The 22,104-nt window shown below is 36.6% G+C and overlaps 1 protein-coding gene across 4 annotated transcripts in view; it reads right to left on the bottom strand.

Annotated features, from left to right (window-relative positions):
• Positions 1-225: 225 nt before the first annotated feature.
• Positions 226-22,104, bottom strand: part of gli3.L (GLI family zinc finger 3 L homeolog) — a 147,541-nt gene continuing 125,662 nt past the window's right edge. For all 4 annotated transcript variants that reach the window (XM_018266317.2, NM_001087971.1, XM_018266318.2 and 1 more), the window contains 5 exon segments: positions 10,674-10,823; positions 8,971-9,135; positions 7,679-7,969; positions 4,501-4,828; positions 226-4,162 (listed from right to left, as the gene is read on the bottom strand). In XM_018266317.2, coding sequence (XP_018121806.1) covers positions 1,899-4,162; positions 4,501-4,828; positions 7,679-7,969; positions 8,971-9,135; positions 10,674-10,823 — 3,198 coding nt within the window. In that variant the 3' untranslated portion in view covers positions 226-1,898.

Genomic DNA, 22,104 nt, shown 5'->3' with positions numbered 1-22,104 from the left:
GACACCTTCAAGCACTTCTTATGAGTGCGCAATTAAAATTCGCAATGCGCAATTAAAAGTCGCAATGCGCAATTAAAATTCGCAATGCAATAACAGTTTAAGGAACAATATTACATTGCGAGATGTGGATTTTTAATCTTATTGGTGCGAATTGTTTTGCTCTTTGCGACTTTTATTACATTCCCCTGAAAGAATTAAATAAAAACACAGAAAAATGCTTGATAATTATGTTTAAGTACAAAGTTCTTTTATTGATGTAAGAAATTTTTTTTGGTCTTTCTTTTTATTTTGTATTTTTTTTACAAAAAAAAGCTAAGTGGTTCTGAGAGCAAAAAATAAAATAAAATAAAAAAACAAGTCCTGTGTTTGCAATTTTATAGATCTTTTTGGGCTTGTCCAAGGCTTGACACTTTTTAACTCACAGCTGTAGCATGTTTGTTTTGGACCATGGTTAATAGGCCTATAACATTACAGTTCTATGTCTAATGCACATCAATGTATTTACACAATAAAAAAAAATGAGTATACATTTCAATATAAAAAAACAAACATGACAAAAAAGTGACAAAGTACTATATTTTACAGGTCTGCAGGATGCACCATACAAATGTCATTCTGTCATTTTTAAATGCGGGGAAAAAAACTGAAAACAGAACAAAAAACATGGAAGTGATGACTTCAAACATTAGTAACAGTGCTATGTTATCTGCTGCCTCTGAAGCTCTGCTTGTAGCACAGCAGATATACTTGGTCCCTATTTCAAACTCAAAATAAGGCACATACATTTCAAGAATGTACGGGAACGTACAAAACACTGCTGTGCATGAGACAGAATGCTGAAGCAATAACACCTTAAATGTAAAAATATATCAATGTAATTTGTGAAAAAAAAAGAGTACCGTTCATGGATTTATTTGCAGCACAATTGAAGCAAAATGTACATTTGGGAAACAATGTCCACAGTGATGCTCCAAATCAAGTACCTTTCTTCCCTATACAATGTGCATGGCATAACGTTTTACAAGTGGAGTGGATTGTTCCCTCTGTACAAGAAGAATTCCTTTCGTTAATCTCTGAGTTTGAATAGCTGGACTGCATGAAGCAGGGGCCTTGTTGAGTCCGCAATACTATACATAATGATTGCCTCTGCTAAAAAGATGCCCATTTCTAAAGGTTACGTTTCTTTTTTCTATGTTAGCAATACAAATTGCTTTATATCTCACCAAAAAAGAACATACATTGAAATGGTATCCATATATATTTTGTTTTTTCTGTTTACAAAGGATAAAAGTACATGATCTCGTTAAAACATCATCCCGGTCAGTCACGGTTTGGATTGCATTTGTTTTAAAAAGGAAAACAGATCGAGGATGGGTGATATTATTTAATATTCATTCATTTGACATCCCCCCCCCCAAATAACTAGAATTAAGAGCTTAGCTGTCCACATTGCAAAAATGCATAAATAAAAGTCTCTGTAAATCAACAACTGGGTTCTTTTTTCTTTTCCTATTCTTAAAAAGAAAACATTTTCTTATTTCCTATTAAAAACATGGAAAAACACCAGCCTACTACTTGATAAAACAGAGCATCTAAACATAATTTCCTTTTTGTTTACATTTCAAACATGCACGGCTGTTATACATTTACACTGCTTTACTATGAATGCTTACGACCCAGCTGGGTTAAAAGCAACATTGTTTTGGGTTGACAATACTGGTCTAAACTTGAAATGGAAGACTATTTCTCCCTATAACACTTTAGGGTTTAAGTCCTTATTCCATAAAAGGAATGTACTTGGAATACATCCCATTTGTTTGGGATTAGATTGCTGAATACGTACACACATACAAATGAGTTACTTTCTTGCTCATTGTTCATTTCTTCTCGCTCCTAAGTTATTGCATAATAGCAAGAAACTTGCTTTCTTCTGCAAGTGAGGTCAGCAAAGAACTCATGTCCCCAATAGCCATGTTAGATGTACTAACAGGTATGGCTGGGAATGTCAGAGATGCTCGAGGAGTGGTAAGGCGTGAAGAATTACGGGAGAGATTCTGGATGATACTTGGACTTAGAACTCCAGAAATGAGGCTGGCATGATCACCATCATCAATGATAGCATCAAAATCAATTTGTACCCCATCCAAACTGTTATCAATGTTATCGACTGTGCTAGTCACTTGGTTAGCCCCAGGTGAAAGAAGCTTGGATGAGTTTGTATTGTTACTTTCTTGTAAAAGACAGTTTGCTTCCATACCGGGTTCAGAGCCTGATTTCATAATTTGTTGAGGGTATGTTGCTGTTTGGTCATACAACTGACCGGAGAAGTTTTGTGCGTTTGCACAGTGCTGTTGTGGGTGACTCTGCATTTCCATCTTAATACTGTTCACTTTGAAAATGTGTTGGTTAGTGTCATATATTTGCTCTTGCAGATATGGCAGGTTGTTTCTGTGTAAATTCTGCCTGCTATTTCCACTAGAGTTTACAAAAGACTGGAAATTCTTTGCAAGGGTTGGCTGCTGCTCGCCACCATTTTGAGTAGTTGACAGGAAACTTCGAGTTCCGTCAGTTGTGTTTCCATTTTGCCCTGATGTTGTCTGATTAGATCGAGTCACCCCCAGCAAATGCATACCATAGATCAGGTGTTCAGCTGTCATTTGTTGCATGAATTCCTGATTTATGATGTTTTCATTCTGGACTACTTCAGCTCTATTAGCTGATTGCACACTATAATGTGTGGATGGGCCAAAGTTTTGTTGACCAGTATTCATTGGCAAACCATTGGTTGTAAGTTTTTGTCCTCGAGCTGCTGAATTGCAAAGACTTCCTGTTGCAGAATGTCCCAGTGATGATCTTTCTATGTCATCAATGTACTGATTGCCCCTGCCTAACTGACCACTCCACACATTGCTGTTATTGTAAAGATTCAAATTTTGCTGGGGGGCTTGTGGGTTGTTTTGTGTATGATGTTGATAGCCCCTTTGCTGGGGCAACCCGCTCTTTGGTACATTTTGCTGTTGGACCATCATGTTATTATATAATCCAAAAGGTTGATTCTGCTGTGTGGGAAAGCGCTGCCCATACTTCAGTCTTGATGGAGAATATTCTGCACTGCCAGAGCTTACTTCATTCCACTGAATTGGGAGGTCATTTTTATTTTCTATGAGATCTGTTTGTTCACTACTGTGGAACTGTTCATTTATTACATTACTGGTCACATGGGATTGTTCAAAGTTGTTTCCATTTCTTTCTCCAGCATTATTCTGTAATGCATCTGTTTCAATGGTTTCATAAAGTCTTTGGTTCCGAGAGTTAAGATACTGAACCATGTCATCTGGCAGTAAATCCTCGTCATCAAAATTGCCTTCTGCTTCCATAATCATCGCTTCCAGGGCAACATTTTCACTTATGCTAGGAGGACATGGTGAATACACATTGCGGGTATAGTTTTGAAGACTTAAATTGCGCCTTTCCATAGGTGGTGGGACATCTGGAGGAATAACGTTGTTTAGACTGTTGAACCTTACAACTCTAGTATTAGAAACATTATCAGAGACCATTTTTACAGGATCACTTGCTCTACGCATTCCATTAACTTGAAGTTCATTTGGCAACAAATGCCTTCTTCCATAAGAGCCTACTCCACCATCACTACATCTCCGTGGGACATTGACCGAAGGAAGAGGTGATAATCTACAATCTCTTGAGTCACCCAAGAGAGCCATTCTGGTTTTTAGGCTCATTCTTTCCATATTAGGCAGTGGTGTTGGTGGGGGCCCACCTGTCGCAGCAGCATATTTAGCTTTCAGCCTGTATTGCTGTGCTGGCGTTAGGCTAAGGAGGGTTGGCAGCCCATCACACTGGCTTGTTTCACTTGAACGTCTTGAGGCATCAGTAGAAATTGGATCATAGGAGCCTGCAACACTTAAATTCTGAACCCGTCCCTCAAACTGAGATGCCTCACTGGATCTTCGACTGGAAAAACAAGGTGAAATTCCAGATGACCTGCGGCTGCTCATATAGGCTGAACTTATTGTGCTGGTATTGCTATCTCTTCTGTTAAGCATATTCAAGACTGTAATGTCCATGCTAGAAAGGTCATTTCTGTTTGGAAGTACAGGTGCTAATCCTCCCAAACTGATGTTGCTGTTCAGCTGCACGCCTAAATAGAACAAGCATAAATGTAAAAAAAAAAATAAGATTAAAAAAATGCACATGTAAAAATACAGTATCAGTTTATACTATAAAATGATCTCATATGGTCAATCATTCTAGTGTTGGAATTGGGTATTTAAATGAAACCGCTTACTACTACCTGCTTGAAAAACAAGTTGGTGGTGTAAATAGGATGCCATTTTAACTGAATAAACATAATTTTAGGCACATTTGTCAAGAGTTATAACCTGGTAGTAATATAGTGTAGTGCTTTAAATGGCGGTGGTAAAATTTATGCTAACAACCTTAGAATATTTACATTTACCTTAAAACATGTTATCTTACCATTTCCAGTGATTGGTGGTAAAGTTGGTGCTCTATGAGGTGGAACTGGGTTCAGTCTTGGAAGCATCCCATTGACTTGTTTCATTTTTTCAACTTTTATTTGCTCCATCCATTTGGTTCCTGTCATAATCCTCCTTCCGTGTAAACCAAGTCCTGTGGTTGCGGTGGAAATGGTAGAGTCCATGATTGGGGTTTCATCTAGGGCACTGAAGTCTCCAATGCTGCCTCCACTGTTTAGATTAAGCTCGATCCCACTGTTGGTATAGTTGCTGATGGGGGACTGCTCGCTGCTGCATGAAGACTTACCACCAGGGCTTGGCTGAGATGTCTAAAGAAGGAAAATATATCAGGAAAATAATGTTACTCATAGCTCCGCAAAAATAAGCACAAAAGTGAATTAATTGGAAAGATACAATATAAAGATACATGAAAAGATGAAATTATTTTGCAGCAGTAATATAAATCTGAAGCTTGTACATACATTGCTAGCCATAAACTAACTGATGCTGTGCTGGATTTTAATTTGAGCCTCTGTCCAAAGTAGCTCCAGCCTGAAATTTTCTCTCTAAAGGTACCCATTGTTACACTGTTTTACATGGTTAGACAGGACTTGTACTGCCATAAACCACGTTCTTAGTTCAAAATTCAATTTCAATGCCATGCACTTTATGCAGTTAATTTTGTTGAAACAATATCAAGAGATTATTATGGGTTTTCATAAAAATATGCCTGTTGTTCTGATTATCATTTGATAGACTGTTGCAGTCAGGACAATAATTAGAAGCAAAAAAATCAAGACATCATCACAATAGTTTCTCCAAAAACTACAGAAATACCAAAAAGACAAACATGAAAAGTAAGAGTTGGACATGTTCATGTGGCTTTACTACAAAAGGATGACTTGCTCAATTGTTTCACTATAAGCATGAATGTACCCCACCATATATATATATATATACACTTTAGAGGAGAACATAATTAAATTAAAGTGAAAATGTGATGTGAATAACAAATTAGATAGATAGATAGATAGATAGATAGATAGATAGATAGATAGATAGATAGATAGATAGAAATAGATAGTGAGCTAGATAGATGTATAATATAGAGATAGAGTATAGAATAGATAGATAAGATGAAGGTTTCTATGTATCCCCTCCCAAATGTTACTTATACTTTTACTATTCCTTTTGTCTTCTTTTTTGTTCTTATTGAGCATTGCTACCTCATTTATGTTGTAGCAAGTAGAGTTATGTGATATATTTGGAATACTTGGGACCTAGGGTTTTTGCCAGATAAGGGTTTATTTTAAAAACAAACATCTTTCTACATAGAAAATAGGAAAACTAAAGGGAGACAAGAAATACACTCCCTGTTAAAGCCCAAGTACAGTGGATGCAAGCAAAGAAATCTAGAGCTCTGCAAGGTAAGTTATGATTACCTAAAGTTTTAAAAAATTTATAAGAGCAAATAAAGTTCTGCACAATTCAGGAATCTGTTCGCTGATAATTTTTTTTCAGTTAAATCACAGTATAAATGGTGGCAGTGATCTCAATTCATTCAATGTGAAACAAAACAAAAATGAATCTAACAACCACAGAAAGGAAACTTGTCATTTCTATTATACAGTATGTAAAATATAAAATCCCCTCACCTTATTACCCACTGTCCTTAGAAAAGGTGAGCAAGATATTTAAGAACAACAGACAGAAGAAAATGTAAATTAGTATAGCTGGTCTATTTAGTACAGTTTATATATACATATGTATTTAACAAGTTGCATTTTTCAAAGAATGATTATAAGTTTGGTACGTAGAGGGGTATAGGCAACACAATATAAAGGGTTGTATACGGATTGCTGTCGCTTGCATTCAATTTACACGAAAGAAACAATAACAAATGGAAAAAAAAATGATGCTGCTCCTAGCTTATGTTTCTAAATAGAATAAGGCTAGTTATGAAAACTATTGGTAGTTGTTCTGCTGTATTACAGAGAATGCAAATCTATGATTTGGTCTTTGTTATTCAATAATCTAAAGATCAAGAGAGGGAAAAATATCTAAAGGTAAAAGTAGCTGTTTCATGTTCCTTATTATTCATGGAATCAAAGAGCAGGCAAACTCTATCTTCTTTTTGCTTTATTTGAAATTATTTGTGGAGATTTTTGAAGCTGAACAGATTCATGCAACATCTGCATAACATGTTATTGGACCTTTACATTACTTGGTTAATACTGGCTAAGAGGCCTTGGCATAATATTATATCAATAAAATATCTGGTCTAAGCCTTTGCAAATAGAGGTTATCTTATAGGTGAACAGTACAAAGGAGCGTCAGCATTATATGCGGCATACCTTTGTTTTGCTGTCTACTAGCAATTTAAGGACATCTATTGTTTTTGTTGCCTACCTTGCAAAAATACACTGCATTGAAAGCTTTTGTATGGCTATACACCTGCACATGCAGGTCAGGTTAAGTCAAACATCTTGATTAAACTGTAAAATTAGGTTTAAACTTGTATAAGCAAGATTCCAGGTGTTTTGTTGTTTGCAAAACGAAGCACTTAAATAGTGTCAGCTTTCATTTATAGTGCTTGCTATATTTTGCATGCAGTTTTTCCAGATCAGGGCAAATGTACAAAAAGCAGGTTTTATGCTATTTTTAAGTTCCTTTTTTAATTTTTGCAAGCAGGTGTTCTCTACATTTCCTCTCAGGTTACAGTAACTACATTGTACAAGAGTAATGGCACGCAGGGATAGTTTGGTCGCCTAAAAGGGAGGTTCATCTGTAAGTTAGCATTTAGTATGTTATAGAATGGCTAATTCGAATCAACTTTTCAACTGGCATTCATTTTTCGTATTTTTTAGTATTTGAATTATTTGCCTTCTTCTTCTAACTCTTCTTTCCATTCTTCAAACTGGGGGTCACTGACCCCATCTGAAAACAAATGCTTTGTAAGGCTACAAATTGACCCCCATAGAACAATCACCTCACAAACACTGGAATGAGTGCTTGTCAGGCAATTCCAATTTGTCTACGGGCAGAAATGTAACTGTATGTTTTTGGACTACTTTAAAGCACTTGAAATAGCAGTGTGGCATTACCATTAAGTTAGAGGATGTAAACATGAAAATACAATGGCCGTATTTATCTTTCAATTGAAACAGAATGCTACGTACCATTGGTTTTTCAGTCTTCACTGATTTTACTTGCAGGCATTCTTCATGCTTTGAGGTAGTGTTACTGAGGTCCTTGTGCTCTCCATGTATACCCTGGATCTGTTGGCCTGGTGATCTCGACTGTGAATGGCTTCCTGGTTCTCTTGGTGGTGGAGGCCTTGGGTGTATGTCCCCTCTCTGCTTCTTGGTCACATGGGCCTCTGGACCATGCACTGTCTTTACATGCTTTCTGAGTGAGCTAGGGTCAGTGTAACGTTTTGTACACCCTGGGATCTTGCAAACATAAGGTTTCTGAAATAGAAAAAAGGTTTTCATTTTAAGAATATTGTTAAAGAATAATTGTAATAAATCTGGTGGGTATGCAGTTTTAAAACTTGATGTATGCTTGGAGGTTGAGATAATTTATTGTTCTGTAAAGCTCTACAAAACAGTGCAGAATCCACATTGTAAATTGTCAAAAATAGTCATCTTTTCAGTTTTTAAAAATAAAAAAACACCTGTAACTAAAACAGAATGTTAAATCAAGTCAAGAATTGCTGACTACAGTAAGAACATATTCAATAAAATGATCCATTCATAAGAAATTACTGCTAAAGGTAAATGTTATGCAGCAGCACTTCTGCATATGCTTACTGCATATACTGATTTAGCATTTAAATAAGCCGTATAGAAAACAGTATTTGCTTGATAGGAGAGTGTAGGAACTTCTCCCATATTTTAAATATTTATTTTTTAATTTATATAAAGTCTAACCCTTAAAAACCCCCTGAAAACAGCAAAGATTTCTCCAGTTTGATAACTTAGTTTAAATCCAATGTATCATTTACTTTAACAAAAGGTATTCAGTCTTGTAGGTAAGACTATTAGCATATAAGAACCAACGTCAAACTTAAATTGTGTAGCTATACTGAGAAGTAAAATAAAATACTCAGAGCAATAACAGGAAAACCAAGCCACAATTACCATAATTATAACAGACTGTATATACCAGAGAACTCTTGGAATGCATCACAAAGAGAGTGAACAGTCAGAATACAATAGACAATATATGTGTTTCACTTGAATCCACTGATCCCCAGACGGTCACAACTAAGGACATGGCAAGTGTCATTTGCAGTTAAGATTCCTGCTTTGATTTCTTTTTGGAGCACTTATGCTTTCTCGTGATCTAGAAGATCAGTGAATCATCACAGTTTATACCAATTCTTTTATTGCTGTTGATCAACCTGAAAACAACAGTACACACAGCGGCATACCAATCCAATTGCTTATTGCAGCCAATCGCAGCTTACCTCATTTGAATGAGTGCGGTTCTGGTGCTTGGCTCTGTCAGATGCATTTGAAAAGGCTTTGTTGCAGCCCTCATGCTCACAGACATATGGTTTCTCCCCAGTGTGAGATCTCAGGTGAGTTTTCAAGTTTTCTAGTCTGGAGTAGGCTTTTGAACAACCTTCAAACTGCATGTAAGAAATATTTAGTTATTAATAATCCTTGGGGAAACAGTGAGCTGCTTTCATTAGTTACTTTCTGATCACTAAAAAGTATTTTGAACAACAACATTAGGGGGCACATTTACTTAGCTCGAGTGAAGGATTAGAAGGAAAAATACTTTGAATTTCGAAGTATTTTCTTGGCTACTTCGACCATCGAATTGGCTACTTCGACCTCCGACTTCGATTCAAACGATTCAAACTAAAAATGATTCGACTATTCGACCATTCGATAGTCGAAGTACTGTCTCTTTAAAAAAAACTTCAACCAACTACTTTGCCACCTAAAACCTACCGAAGGTCCCCATAAGCTTTGTAAGCTTTTTTTGATCAAACGATTTTTCCTTTGATCGTTCGCTCAAAGCATTTGCGGTAAATCCTTCGACTTCGATATTCGAAGTTGAAGGATTTTACTTCGAGGGTCGAATATATGTTAATTAACCCTCAATATTCGACCAATAGTAAATGTGCCCTTAGAATACAACATAGATTTTAATCTAAATTGTGAAAATAAGTTATTTAGGTCAGGTGCTGAGGAACAAAATATTCCATGAATGTTTACAACAAAGATTCCAGTAAGTAGGGGAAATTATATTATTAAAGCATACCTCCCCTTTACTGGTTTTCATGCGAACCTTTGGCCCCCAACTGGTAGCACTGGATAGTTAAGAGTAAATTCACATCCTTTTAAAAAGCCCTGCCAAGAATCATGCCAGATGGGACTCTGAGGTGACTTTTTTCTTATCTAAAGCAATGACTAGTCATAGCCACACCTGAAGACAACTGCATCCAATGGGAGAAGTAGTTGCTGAACTCTGCTAGTCACTGGGCAGACAATTGCCCACACACTGGTGATGTTGCCATTCCAACCATGTAAACTGTGTGCTTTTGTTAAATGGAAAAATCATTTTTGGTTGTGGCTTAAAGGTAGGCATGGTCAAAAGTTTTGCTGCCACGATCTCTATCTTTTCATTTTTCAAATTTTAGGTGGTATGCTAAAGGCAAGCTAAAACACCTGGAAAAAATTATGTTTGCATTTATATACCGTATCACATTATCTTTTACATCTTAGATCCCCTGATGACAGATCACATATTACCAAAATGCATTGGTAGTTGGCTGTACTGCTCAGAACATTGCTCAGCAAATCTCAGAGGCAAGAAGCTGGGTGGGGTGGTGCTCGATTGTGTTGAGAAAGGACATAGAGTCCTGCATTAAGAACACACCAAGAGGTAATGGGAACACTGGAACTGTAGAGAAGCCTATGATTTCCTGGAACTGATCGTTGTTCTGCATAGTTGAGGGGAACAGACTGTATGGCTGGCTGGGCGCTTGCAGGAAGTCACATTATCTGTGATATGTGTGTTATATTGCTCAGTTTGTGAGTATATTTGATTAAAATACATATTATTCTGTTTTATTTTAATATGTGCTATTGACTGTTTGTCTATTTGATACCATCATATGCTGAAGAATTTGCTGCATTATAAAGAGATGACCCTTACAGTGCATTTGTGTGGCTTTTCTCCTGTATGTCTTCTCATGTGGACCACCAGCATATATTGAGCCTTGAACGGCTTTTGCTCTCTTGAACAATCCAGCCATCGACACACAAACTCCTTTTTCTCTCCATGTATGTGGTCATTGTTGATATGCTGTTAAAAGAACAATGAAACTAGTTATGATGAGCAAAGGAGGCATGCAAACAAGTGTCAGACTAGGACTCTACAATATTGCAGTTGGGTTGGGGTTAACATACATGGACCAAAAGACAACATTTAACTTGCTCTACTAAAAAAAAACAGAGATATGGTGCAATCAGATTCTGGTTCAGGTAACACACCTGGGGTTAATTAGATATTACATTTATTACGGGGAAGCCCATTTATTAAAAGAGGAGTTTTACTGGTATTAGAGCTTTTTTTGAAAATACTTCTCTAAAATCACAAATCCCATGAAAAAAGAGCTGAATATAAAATGTACAAAAAAAGTGCTGAACGTTTCGGGGAAAAAAATGAACATCTCTGAAAGTCTGAATGGTTAAAAAGGGTCCAATAGGATCAACACAGCTCCCCTTGACTTCTATGGAACCTAGACTGCTTTTACTATTACTATTTTCTATTTTTTTTCTATTAGAATTTTTTGTGTTTTTTTTTTATACTTAAAGGGGTTGTTCACCTTCCAAACACTTGTTTCAATTTAGTTGTTTTTAGATTCTTCCACAGAAATAAAGACTTTTTTCAATAACTTTCCATTTTCTATTTTTTACAGTTTTTTCAAGTTTAAAGTTTAATGTCCCTGTCTCTGGTGTTTCAGTCTGTCAGTTCAGTAATTCAGGCAGAGACTGAATAAACAATTTTGCAACATTTATTTGATACATTTCTCAGAAGCATCTCTGGAGTATTAGTAAATATTGTATCAATTATAACAACTGCCTGTAATGAGATTCTGCTCAGCAGGGACAAAGAAAAGTATCAACGAAATGTATCCATTTAGAACAGTTTACAGGGTCGGCGACCCCCCCTTCCCAAAGCTGCTCAGAAGGTGAAAAATGACACTTTACACTTCAATATTATAAAACGGTCATGCATAGAAAATAGAAAGTCATTGGAAAAAATAATTATTTCTGGTGATCTATCTGAAAACAACTAGTTGTTTGAAGGTGAACCACCCCTTTAATAAATCTTGAATTTTTAGAGTTTTAGAAGAATAAAAAAAACACACATTTTTAGAGAAAAAAACAAGATTCATGAAAAAAAAGGATATCTGAAAGTTAGTAAATCGGCCCCTTAAGTTTTTTAAGGGTTTACACAAAAATATACAAATACCAGTAGTAATGTTACAAAAAAGACTTATACTGTATATGTTTGATGTATAATTTCAAAATTATTTAACGATTAATCAATTATTATTACAACTTATTTTAGTGATACCATACATTCATGAAAATTGTAAATTGATCAGTCCAGGTTATAAATATGCAAAGTAACAAACATCAGTTTATCATAAATATATAGTTAGGGGTTTATTTATCAAAATCTGATTTGTTCTGATTTTTTTAAATAAAAGAGTCTGACCACACTAGAATCCACAATGTGACCTTATCTGTTATTAAAAAAAGCACAAATTAATCTGATCGGGGACAAACCAGAAAAAAAAATCATAAGAAAAATCATATTGTACAAATTTTTCAAAATGTTTTCAGAATTGTACAATAGGATAGGGACCTCTCCCACTAACTTATATACAACCTGGGCAGGTCTGAGATGCCAGATTTTTGGATTCCGACTTTTTGCAGCCTCAAAATTTTAAGAGTTTTTGGCAAACCTTACTAACCACAGCATCATTTCAGTTGAAATTGTTGTAAGAGTAATGCTACTCTTTTACCTCTAGATGGAGTAATGTATCAAAAGAAGCCTTGCATTTATAGAATTTCCCACTTACTGAAGGAAATTTAAAGTAATCATTTCTCAGTCCAATGCTTATAACAAAAAAGTTGAAAAGCAACCTGTGTATAAGGTACATAAGTAGCTTACATAAGCAACGTGTGTATAAGACCATACATTTTTGGTATGCCTCTGTATAGGTTATTATTAATAATAATCATAATAAACTAATATATTATTTAATGTTAAGAGTAAAGTCCATACTGATGTCAGACTGCACAGTTACAGTAGCCATACATGGGCAGATCTAAACTGCTTATTTGGTCTCTTTCAGGAGTTGGCTTATCTGCCCTGACTGACATTTTGCCAAAAATTGGACAGGCTTAAAAATTGTTTTACCCTGAGACCAGCGAGGAAAAAACAATTACAAAATTAAGTTTGCAGCTCTTCTCACATTTTTTTTTTTTACTAAGACACAGTTTAGAAAATATTTTACTACTCGTGATTTTCATAAACTGCCTAAAAGTTGTCAGCAGAAAGTGGAACTTACACAGGTAGCTACTGCATTCCACGATGTGTGACAACTGGAAGACCTGATTGACTATTGTGATAATACTGTATATGTTTGCTTGTGATTCTATGCACTGCCTTGGCAGCTGCCTGCACACATCAGTCAATAGGTTAAACACGTTCAGCTTGTAATTTCAAATACAAGTCAGGGAATTCACGAGGGAGCAGAAAATCCCTGGCTTCTGTACAAAGAAAACACTGTACATTGCAAAAAGAGAGCCTTTTGTAGTCATTTACATGAAGAGAGGCAGACACAATATCCTGAAGAGAGGGAAATCTTCTGTTATAACATTCTTGACCCTAAAAAGAAGATATAGCCCCCGTCGGCTTTAAATTAAAAAAGAAAAATGGCATTCATTCCCCATTTAACAACATTAATACTTTTAATAGCCATTCATTCTGATTTTAAGACTAGTACAGCAAACAACCTATATTATACTATGTTAAAAGTTAAATCCTACTTTATAAAATTCAACAAACACTTGTCCCCTGCAGTTTTTCAGAATAATAAAGGAAATCCGACTACTGCAGATCACATGACCTCTGCACTCAGGAAAAAGAGGTACAGGCTCATAAAAACACAGCTATGTAAAAATTAACAATTTCATTGGGACATCACCATGTTATGCAGTGTAAAATGACATATATTTATAAAGCTGTGTAATGCTTTAATGCAATGGTGTTAAACTGAAGCATAAAAAAGAGCTCATAGCTTACAAATTAGTGTGTCATTTTTTCACATTTTACACCACTTTTTACTAATTATTTGTCTCATGAATTTCATTGAGTCTTGAGTGGTATAAAGTTATAAAATTTTTACAATGTTTAAAGGTTATTAAAGGGCAACTATCACCCAAAATCTTTTTACCCACCGTTACAGGCCAACAGAGAAATGTAGTTAACTTTTAAAGAGTATATTGCGAAAGTTAAAATTGCATTCTGCAGGGCTCAAATACCACCGCAGTCATGCAAAAATGGATGCAGTCTTTGCGCGAATAGCCCCCATATATTAAAGGGCTTATTTATCATACTGTGTAAAACCATTAATGCCAGAAAAATGGTGTAAAATGCTGTGTATAATAGATAGAGAATGTATCATGGTATGTGTTTTATTTTACATTGCATGAACTCCAGATTTGACACTGTTATTTTACACCTCTTCATACCTTGCATACTTCATTATGCAAAGGGGAAAAAAACATATAAAAGATGCAATACGTTTACAATGCATTTTTACATAGAGGTACGCGATCACTAAAACTGAATACACAGTTAGATAAATACACTGCTTTTTGCACAGTGATGTCTATTGATGTGTGGTGTATTTTACCATCATTTTGTTTACACAGCATGATAAATAGGCCCCAAAAGGTACTTACGGTGAATCCAAAGTTGCTCCTTGCACTTCCACATACACTCAGCGCTGCTGTTCCATCAAGTACACCACTGACACTACCACCACCTTCCAGCTCCAGGGTTCCCACAGCAGACAGCATCAACAGGCACTGCATACTTGCACTTAAAGACTCACACACAGACGCCATTTTGACACAAAATGTGTTATGGCGTATCTCCCCATGAAATAGTGATAAAAATGCTGCATCGGGTATGAAATTGCACACTACACTTGCGATTGTAAACTACAGTTTGAACCCTTCACAAAATTGCAGCCAAGAGTCCAACTTAATAAAAACGACCATGTTATGGGATGAGCAGGATAAGTCTAAATAATCAAAACATATCCTTCATCGCCTAATCATCAAATTGGTGCAAAGTAATTCCCTTCACCGCTGTGGCAGCCACCCGTTTGTGTAGTTGCGAGTAGCAATTCAGATATGATGCACTCTTCACATTGAGATGTTGCACCCCATAGCGTTTCCAGGAGACATGCAATGAACAGCAGAGAAACTTGTATCTGAAACTGAATACAGTAGCTCTCTCTGTACAGGCTGCAAAATGATCAAAAGCATCAGTAAATACAAATGAAGGAAGAAGTATTTAGTTTATTTCACACCATGTCAAGTGGAGGTTGTAGGGAGCCCCCTGCTTGGATACTGGCTGCCAGTTACTGCTGTAGTTTGTCTGTTAAAGGTCTCTCATGGATATCTGGAAAGCGTACTCTGCACCACTAAGCGTAACACCGCTTTTTCCTTATATTTGTCTTTTTTTCCGCATAAATACACTGTGACATTTCTAAATGGGAACAGTATGCAAAGTTTAATTGCTAAATGTGGTAAAAATGTCTCCAGCCCTTTTTCAGGAAATGCTTTTTATGACTGCTATGAATTTTCTCTTGAAGGTATTTAATACGGCACATCTAACAAACCTGATTCCAGAATAGCTAAAATCAGCTGATAGCTACAAAGTTAATAGACAGCTTAAAGTGGTTCTGTATCATGTGATGGGGGGGGAGGGAAACGTGCAACACCTCAGATCTGGCTCTCACGCTGAGCCTTGCCAATCTCTTCCACACAGTGCTGACATTTTTATAAAGCATTTGCATTTGTCCAAGGCAGGCGTAATCATTTCCACACATCATGAAATTCAATTGGCAGTTTAGTGTTTTCACATGTTTATGGTAAAAACGCATAAATGGGGAGAGAAATTTCACGCTTCAAACTTTTTTTTGTAACCCTTGTGAAAGCTTTGAAAACTTACATAGACCTAAAAACCAATGGTGTAACGTAAATAAGCATTCAGTGAATATCCAATGGGTCCTTCTGTTCAAAGTCTGCGTATTCCTGACAATCAAATCTCTCAAAATACCCTGTGTGACATAAGCATTAACTCTCCTGTTGCCAGAGATTTGCCGCCATTATTTTTATTATTATTTTCTAAGAAAAACACATAAAAATGTTTTTTTTACACAGAGAAGCCTGGCGATGTGTGGTGTACTATCCTGCTGTTTTTTTACACAGCATAATAAATATGCCTCATGGTGTACAGCACATACCATAGTGCCAGCTCTATAAATTCAAGCAGGATTAAAGCTTATCAAAAGTTGATAACCGTGAGTGAAAAATTCTATAACTAACTAGACATACAGGTATGGGATCTAGGTTCCAGAAACCAGTTATCCAGAAAGCTTCGAATTAGGGAGAGGCCATCTCCCATCGACTCCATTTTATCCAAATTCTGAAAAATTATTTCCTTTTTGTCAGTAATTATAAAACAGTACAGGTATGGAACCCGTTATCCAGAAACCCATTATCCAGAAGGCTCCAAATTATGGAAATATTGTCTCCCACAGACTCCATTTAATTCAAATAATCCAAATTTTTAAAAATGATTTCCTTTTTTTCTGTAATAATAAAACAGTACCTTGTACTTCATCCAGACTAAGATATAATTAATCTAAAACTATTGGGTTTATTTATTGTTTACATGATTTTCTAGTAGATGTAAGGTATGAAGATCCAAATTACGGAAAGATTCGTTATCTGGAAAACCCCAGGTGCCGAGCATTCTGGATAACAGGTCCCATACCTGTACCTTGTATTTGATCCCAACTTAGATATAATTCATCTTTATTGGAAGCAACACCAGCCTATTGGGTTTATTTAATGTTTGCATGATTTTCTAGTAGACTCAAGGTATGAAGATCCAAATTAGGGAAAAATCCATTATCTGGAAAACCCCAGGTACTAAGCATTCTGGATAACAGGTTCCATACCTGTACAATGTTGTAAAGCAGGAATCTGTAGCTGTACAATACTGAACACTAAGCTAACGGCTGCAATAGTAGTGGTAGCTGGCAATGTGCCTTTTAATGCCTATACTAAAGGCATGTCAGATAGCTCTACCTTTCTAAACATACACAGGTAATATCCAGTGTGTCCAACTGTAAATAAAATAAAAGCAGAACCATTAAATGAGTGAAATGAGGGATGCATCTATCTGTTGCAGGACAGCAGCCCTTCCCAGAGGAAAGATACTGGAAGCTTTAACTTAACAACAGCTGGAATTCCACAGGTTGGACATCCCTGTGCTAAATACATCCAAAAAATTGCTTGTGACATGTAGGATGTAAAATATTTATTTCACTGTCAGCTGCTCTTCCCCATGTAAGATAATAGGCTTCAAGTTAAAGCTGCCATTATTAAAAAAAAAAAGGTCCAAGCACAGTGCAAGACTAAAACCTTGTTAACTTACTTTATAAGTTCTACTTGCATGAAAAATAGCTGGCAACATCTCCCTTTTCTGTGTTTTGGCACAGAGCATGCAGAGAATCAGATGAGCCAAAAACACCTTATAGAGAAGTGCTGGATTTTTTGCCAGTTAAGACATTTTAAATTACTTCCTGTACAAAAAGGCAGGAGAGTTTTCTGTGAGTGCAGGCTGCCAGCAGCAAGGCAGGTTCATTCCAACCTGATTTCAGCCTCCTGGAGAATTATCCAGTGTATAGTGTCATTCTTCTATAATACAAAGGATATGCTTGAAATAATATTTGTAAAATTCACTGACTTTCTCTGTCGGGTTTTTGGCATGGAATTCAGCTTGGCATTGTATCTATATTTTCTTTTCTGCGCAGCACAGTTTTTACTTAGTCATGGTAATAAAGGATATTATCGTGCATCATAAAAGTGGATCCCTTACAGTGCAGCAACTGCCTGGTTTTATTATTATATTTAAGCTGCTGGTAAGAAAAAAGCTAAACCTTGAACATTAAGTATTAAAAGCATGAAAGTTCTTTTCCTTTTGGAAGAATTGCAGGTATCAAAGAAAAACCTGATACAAGGTGGAGCAATACATTAAGGGCAGGGGCGCTCCGCCAATGAGGGGTGCTGAGCCGCTCGCCTCAGGGGGCAGCGCCAGAGAGGATTCCAGGTGCGGCAAAAAGCCGCTCCTGCACCTTTAAGAGCCGAATTTCCGTTTTTTAAACCGTAAATTTGGCTGTACTATTGCGAATGTTCCTGCCTCCCCTCCCGACAGGTAAGCCGGTGAGCGGGGGCAGCATTGCAGACGGCTCCTTAGTCAGAATCATAGCTGATTAAGGGGGTTATTTATTAAAGTCCAAATGCCACAAACTCAATTCTAATTTTTTTAGCATAAAATCCGAATTTTTCTCTAGGATGGGAAAAGTATAAATCTGAAAATCCTCCATCTCATACCTGCCGAGATTGTATATAAGTCAATAAGAAAGGTCCCTATCCTATTTGGAAGTTTCTGTGGTCTGCTCTGGAATTAGCCTGAAAACTTTTTGGGCAAAAATCCGAAAACTTCTGGTTTTTCTGGAAAAAGCCCGAAAATATTGAGCGATTTGGGGGGAAAACTCAGAAAAAGAAACGTTCAATTCAGATTTTTGCTTGATTTTTTTGTTTTTGTCCCCAATCCGATTAAATTGTGCTTTTTTTATGATTAAATAAGGTCTAATTGTGGATTCTAGTTTGGTCTGACTTTTTTATTAAAATAATGAGAAAAATTCAGATTTTGATAAATAAGGCCCCCAGACTGAAACCTCATCAAAATGAGGGTTGTCTGCCCTAAAGGATGATGCCAGAGGACTGAGACTGATTATAAAATGACAATGCTAATTGCACTGTTTCTGACCTGCTATGGAATGTGAATTCATTACTATTTAGCCTTATATAGTGACATATATTATACATTTAATAAATATTATGAGTAAGTCTCTAAGCACAAACAACGACAGCAGCCCAAAGCATATCTGTGAATTAGCAGAAAAGAAGATGGGGAGCTACTAAGGGCACCTTCAGAGGAACAAATCTTCACAAATACAGGTCAAGCACAAAGAATAGCATTTCTAGTCCATTGCTTTGTTTAACATTAGTTCCCCTTTAAACCAGTTCATAGTGAAGTAAAAAACGAGCACAATCCACTATATTTTGCACTGCCTGCATTCTGCAGCTCTATATTTATGAGGGGCAGGGTGAGCTACATAGGTCGATGGGCCAAGCCCTGGCAATAATTTTTTTGATCCAGTGATTAAGGGGCATATTTATTAAAGGTTGATTTTTACATCGAATGACCTCAAAACTTGAATAGTATCTAAGAAAAAACTCGAACTTCCAAAACTCGAACAAATATTAACGACCTGAAAACTCTCATAGAATTCGAATCTAATTCGACTGAACTCGAATCAAGTTTTTTTCTCCGAAAATGTCAGGAAGGCTATTAACATCTTCGAATGGGTCACTGGACCTCAGCCATTGACTTCTACATGACCTTGGCAGGTTTTAGGTGCCGTACTATCGAATTTGAGTTGTTTCCAGGGTCGAGGTATGATTAATCTCAAATTCGAATTATTCCCAACTAGAAATTGTGAGTTCTGACCAAAAACCCAACGCGAAAATTTGAATTCAAACCTTAATAAATCTGCCCCAACGCGTGAGACACTATGAGACACTATTGCTAAACGGTGACTGTCAAATCCACAAATTCATCACTCCAGGCACCATTGGTTTGTGTCATTGTTTTTATTAACCCGAATGTATATTACAGCTCTTAAAACTGAAAGGATTTTAAAAACCGACAACCAGTGCTATGTATTTGGCTGCTATCATCTAACTTTTGTTATTGTACACAGAAAAAAAACCTACAGATGCCTCGTAGTGTCAGTGATATAAATGACTGAGTGCAAATCCGTGATTCATTGCTGGGCATTTTACTGTCTACTGGTGTTTTTGATTATGGATCAGCTCAAAAACTAATGGCAATTTGTGGTTTAATCAATAATTTCTATGCTGAGCAGACAGGGCTGTTACAGGGAATCGACAAGCAACTACTGATAGTGACAGAGGCTTGTTATTAATCTTTCCACTGCCAGCTTATCAGGCTAACTGAAAAAGCACCACCAAGACAGACTCAGAAGCACGCTCACTGTCTCTCATTTCCTAAGGAGCTACATTATATTACACACTTTTCTGATTTTCACGGCTGTTATTTCTTATTATGATTGCTGGAATTTTAAAGGAATGTTATCAGTGACTTGTATATAAAAAGCAATTTGTTCTAAGCAATTTATAAAGCACTGAAACCTATGGCAGATTAGTAAACCCGTGCTAGCAACTGTAGGCTAATAAATCATAGTTTTATTTGAGATGTCATTTGCCGAAATGCCTTGCAAATATGTTGGCATATGTAATTCAGCGCAGCCTTTTCATCTTCAAATACGATGATTTACACTGATAAGAAAAGTAATCCTCTCTTGATCAAAAAAAAAAATCTGCATTTTACCAATTAAAGCTTCTGCCAGGAGCAGCCCTGCGACTCAACTGAAGTTTATCTCTGTTAAACACAAGGAGGAATCCAGTCAGAGCTTTGTTTCATTTTCAGCTTGAACACTTATCTCTGTTTATGAACTGCAATATCTAGGCCTTGCGATATGGGGCGGAATGGAATAGTAGTCCCACACCTACACTAGCGCAACTACAGAGACGTCTCCCTGCACAAATGCAGGCACACCGCCCAATCACTTCCAAGATTACAATTACAAACACCTTGAATAGAAATGACTTGCCCTGTTAAATGCAAATAAAGATATAACAAAATACTAAGGAAGAGGCATTCGGGAGGGGCATTTGCATGTTCCATTAAGAGCTCTGCAGGCAGTGAATACAGTAAATCCCAGAAAAATAATTATTTTACAATAAATGGTACAAGCACTGGAACCATTATTCAGTATCCAGATAGGATAGTGTGCTAAACAAAGGCATGATGAGAAGCCTGCAACCCAATGCCAAATCCAGCAAAATCTGCTCCAAAACTAGGATATTGCTTGATTTGGGAACAGGCGGCAGGCATTATCCTGCAATTTCAGCAATCTGGTCGCTAGGGTCTAGATAACCTTAGCAACCAGGCATTCATTTGAATAGGAGACTGCAATATAAATAGGAGAGGGCCTGAATAGAACGATTAGTAATAAGAAGTAGCACCAACAATAAATTTGTAACCTTGCAGAGCATTTGTTTTAAGGTGGGGTCAGTGATGCCCATTTGAAAGTTGGAAAGAGTCAGAAGAAGCAGGCAAATAATTAAAAACAATAAAAAATAAATAATGAAGATCAATTGAAAAGTTGCCTAGAATTGACCATTCTATAACATACTAAAAGTTAGGTGAACCACCCCTTTAACAGAAAATAGAAAAAACTAGACATCTATTGCAACCTTTTATACTTTTAGGGGCCCATTTACTTAGTTCGAGTGAAGGAATAGAGGAAAAAAGTTTGAATTTCGAATGGTCGAATATGGCTTCTTCGACCATCGAATGGGCTACTTCGACCTTTGACTACGAACTTCGAATCAAACGATTCAAACTAAAAATCGTTCGACTATTCGACCATTCGATAGTCGAAGTACTGTCTCTTTAAAAAATTCTTCGACCCCCTAGTTCGCCACCTAAAACCTACCGAGGCCAATGTTAGCCTATGGGGAAGGTCCCCATAGGCTTCCTAACAATTTCCTGATCGAAGGAATATCCTTCGATCGATCGATTAAAATCCTTCGAATCGTTCGATTCAAAGGATTTAATCATTCGAACGAACCATTATTCGTTCGATCGTAGGAATAGCGGTAAAATTTTACTTCGACGGTCGAATATCGAGGGTTAATTAACCCTCGATATTCGACCCTAGGTAAATGTGCCCCTTATAGTCTAGTACTTGCAATTCTGTACTTTTCAAATGTCTCACACATTGGAAAACACATTCCAGCTCATTTACTAATGCTATGGATGTGAGTACAATTGCCTCCATGGCATTGGCAGTTTTAAGTTGCCCTCATTGTGGACTGCATCAGATATGCACCTCATAACGCATTTGAAATATATCTGAAATATCACCATAAATAAATAAAAGTAGGAAATACATTATTATGTTGAACCTACGTAAGACTACTTGACAGGAAGCACAAACAATTTTCAAATACTGTCACTCAACATTTATGTTGTTATTTTCCTCTGATACAAACCATATGCTTCTTAGCCAAGTTCAAATAAGCCAGGAATTCCTGCAGTGCCCTCA

The sequence above is a fragment of the Xenopus laevis genome, chromosome 6L, assembly GCF_017654675.1.
Source record: "Xenopus laevis strain J_2021 chromosome 6L, Xenopus_laevis_v10.1, whole genome shotgun sequence".
NCBI lineage: Eukaryota > Metazoa > Chordata > Amphibia > Anura > Pipidae > Xenopus > Xenopus laevis.
The sequence above is the reverse complement of the archived record's forward strand: the minus strand, read 5'-3'. Positions and strand labels throughout refer to the sequence as shown.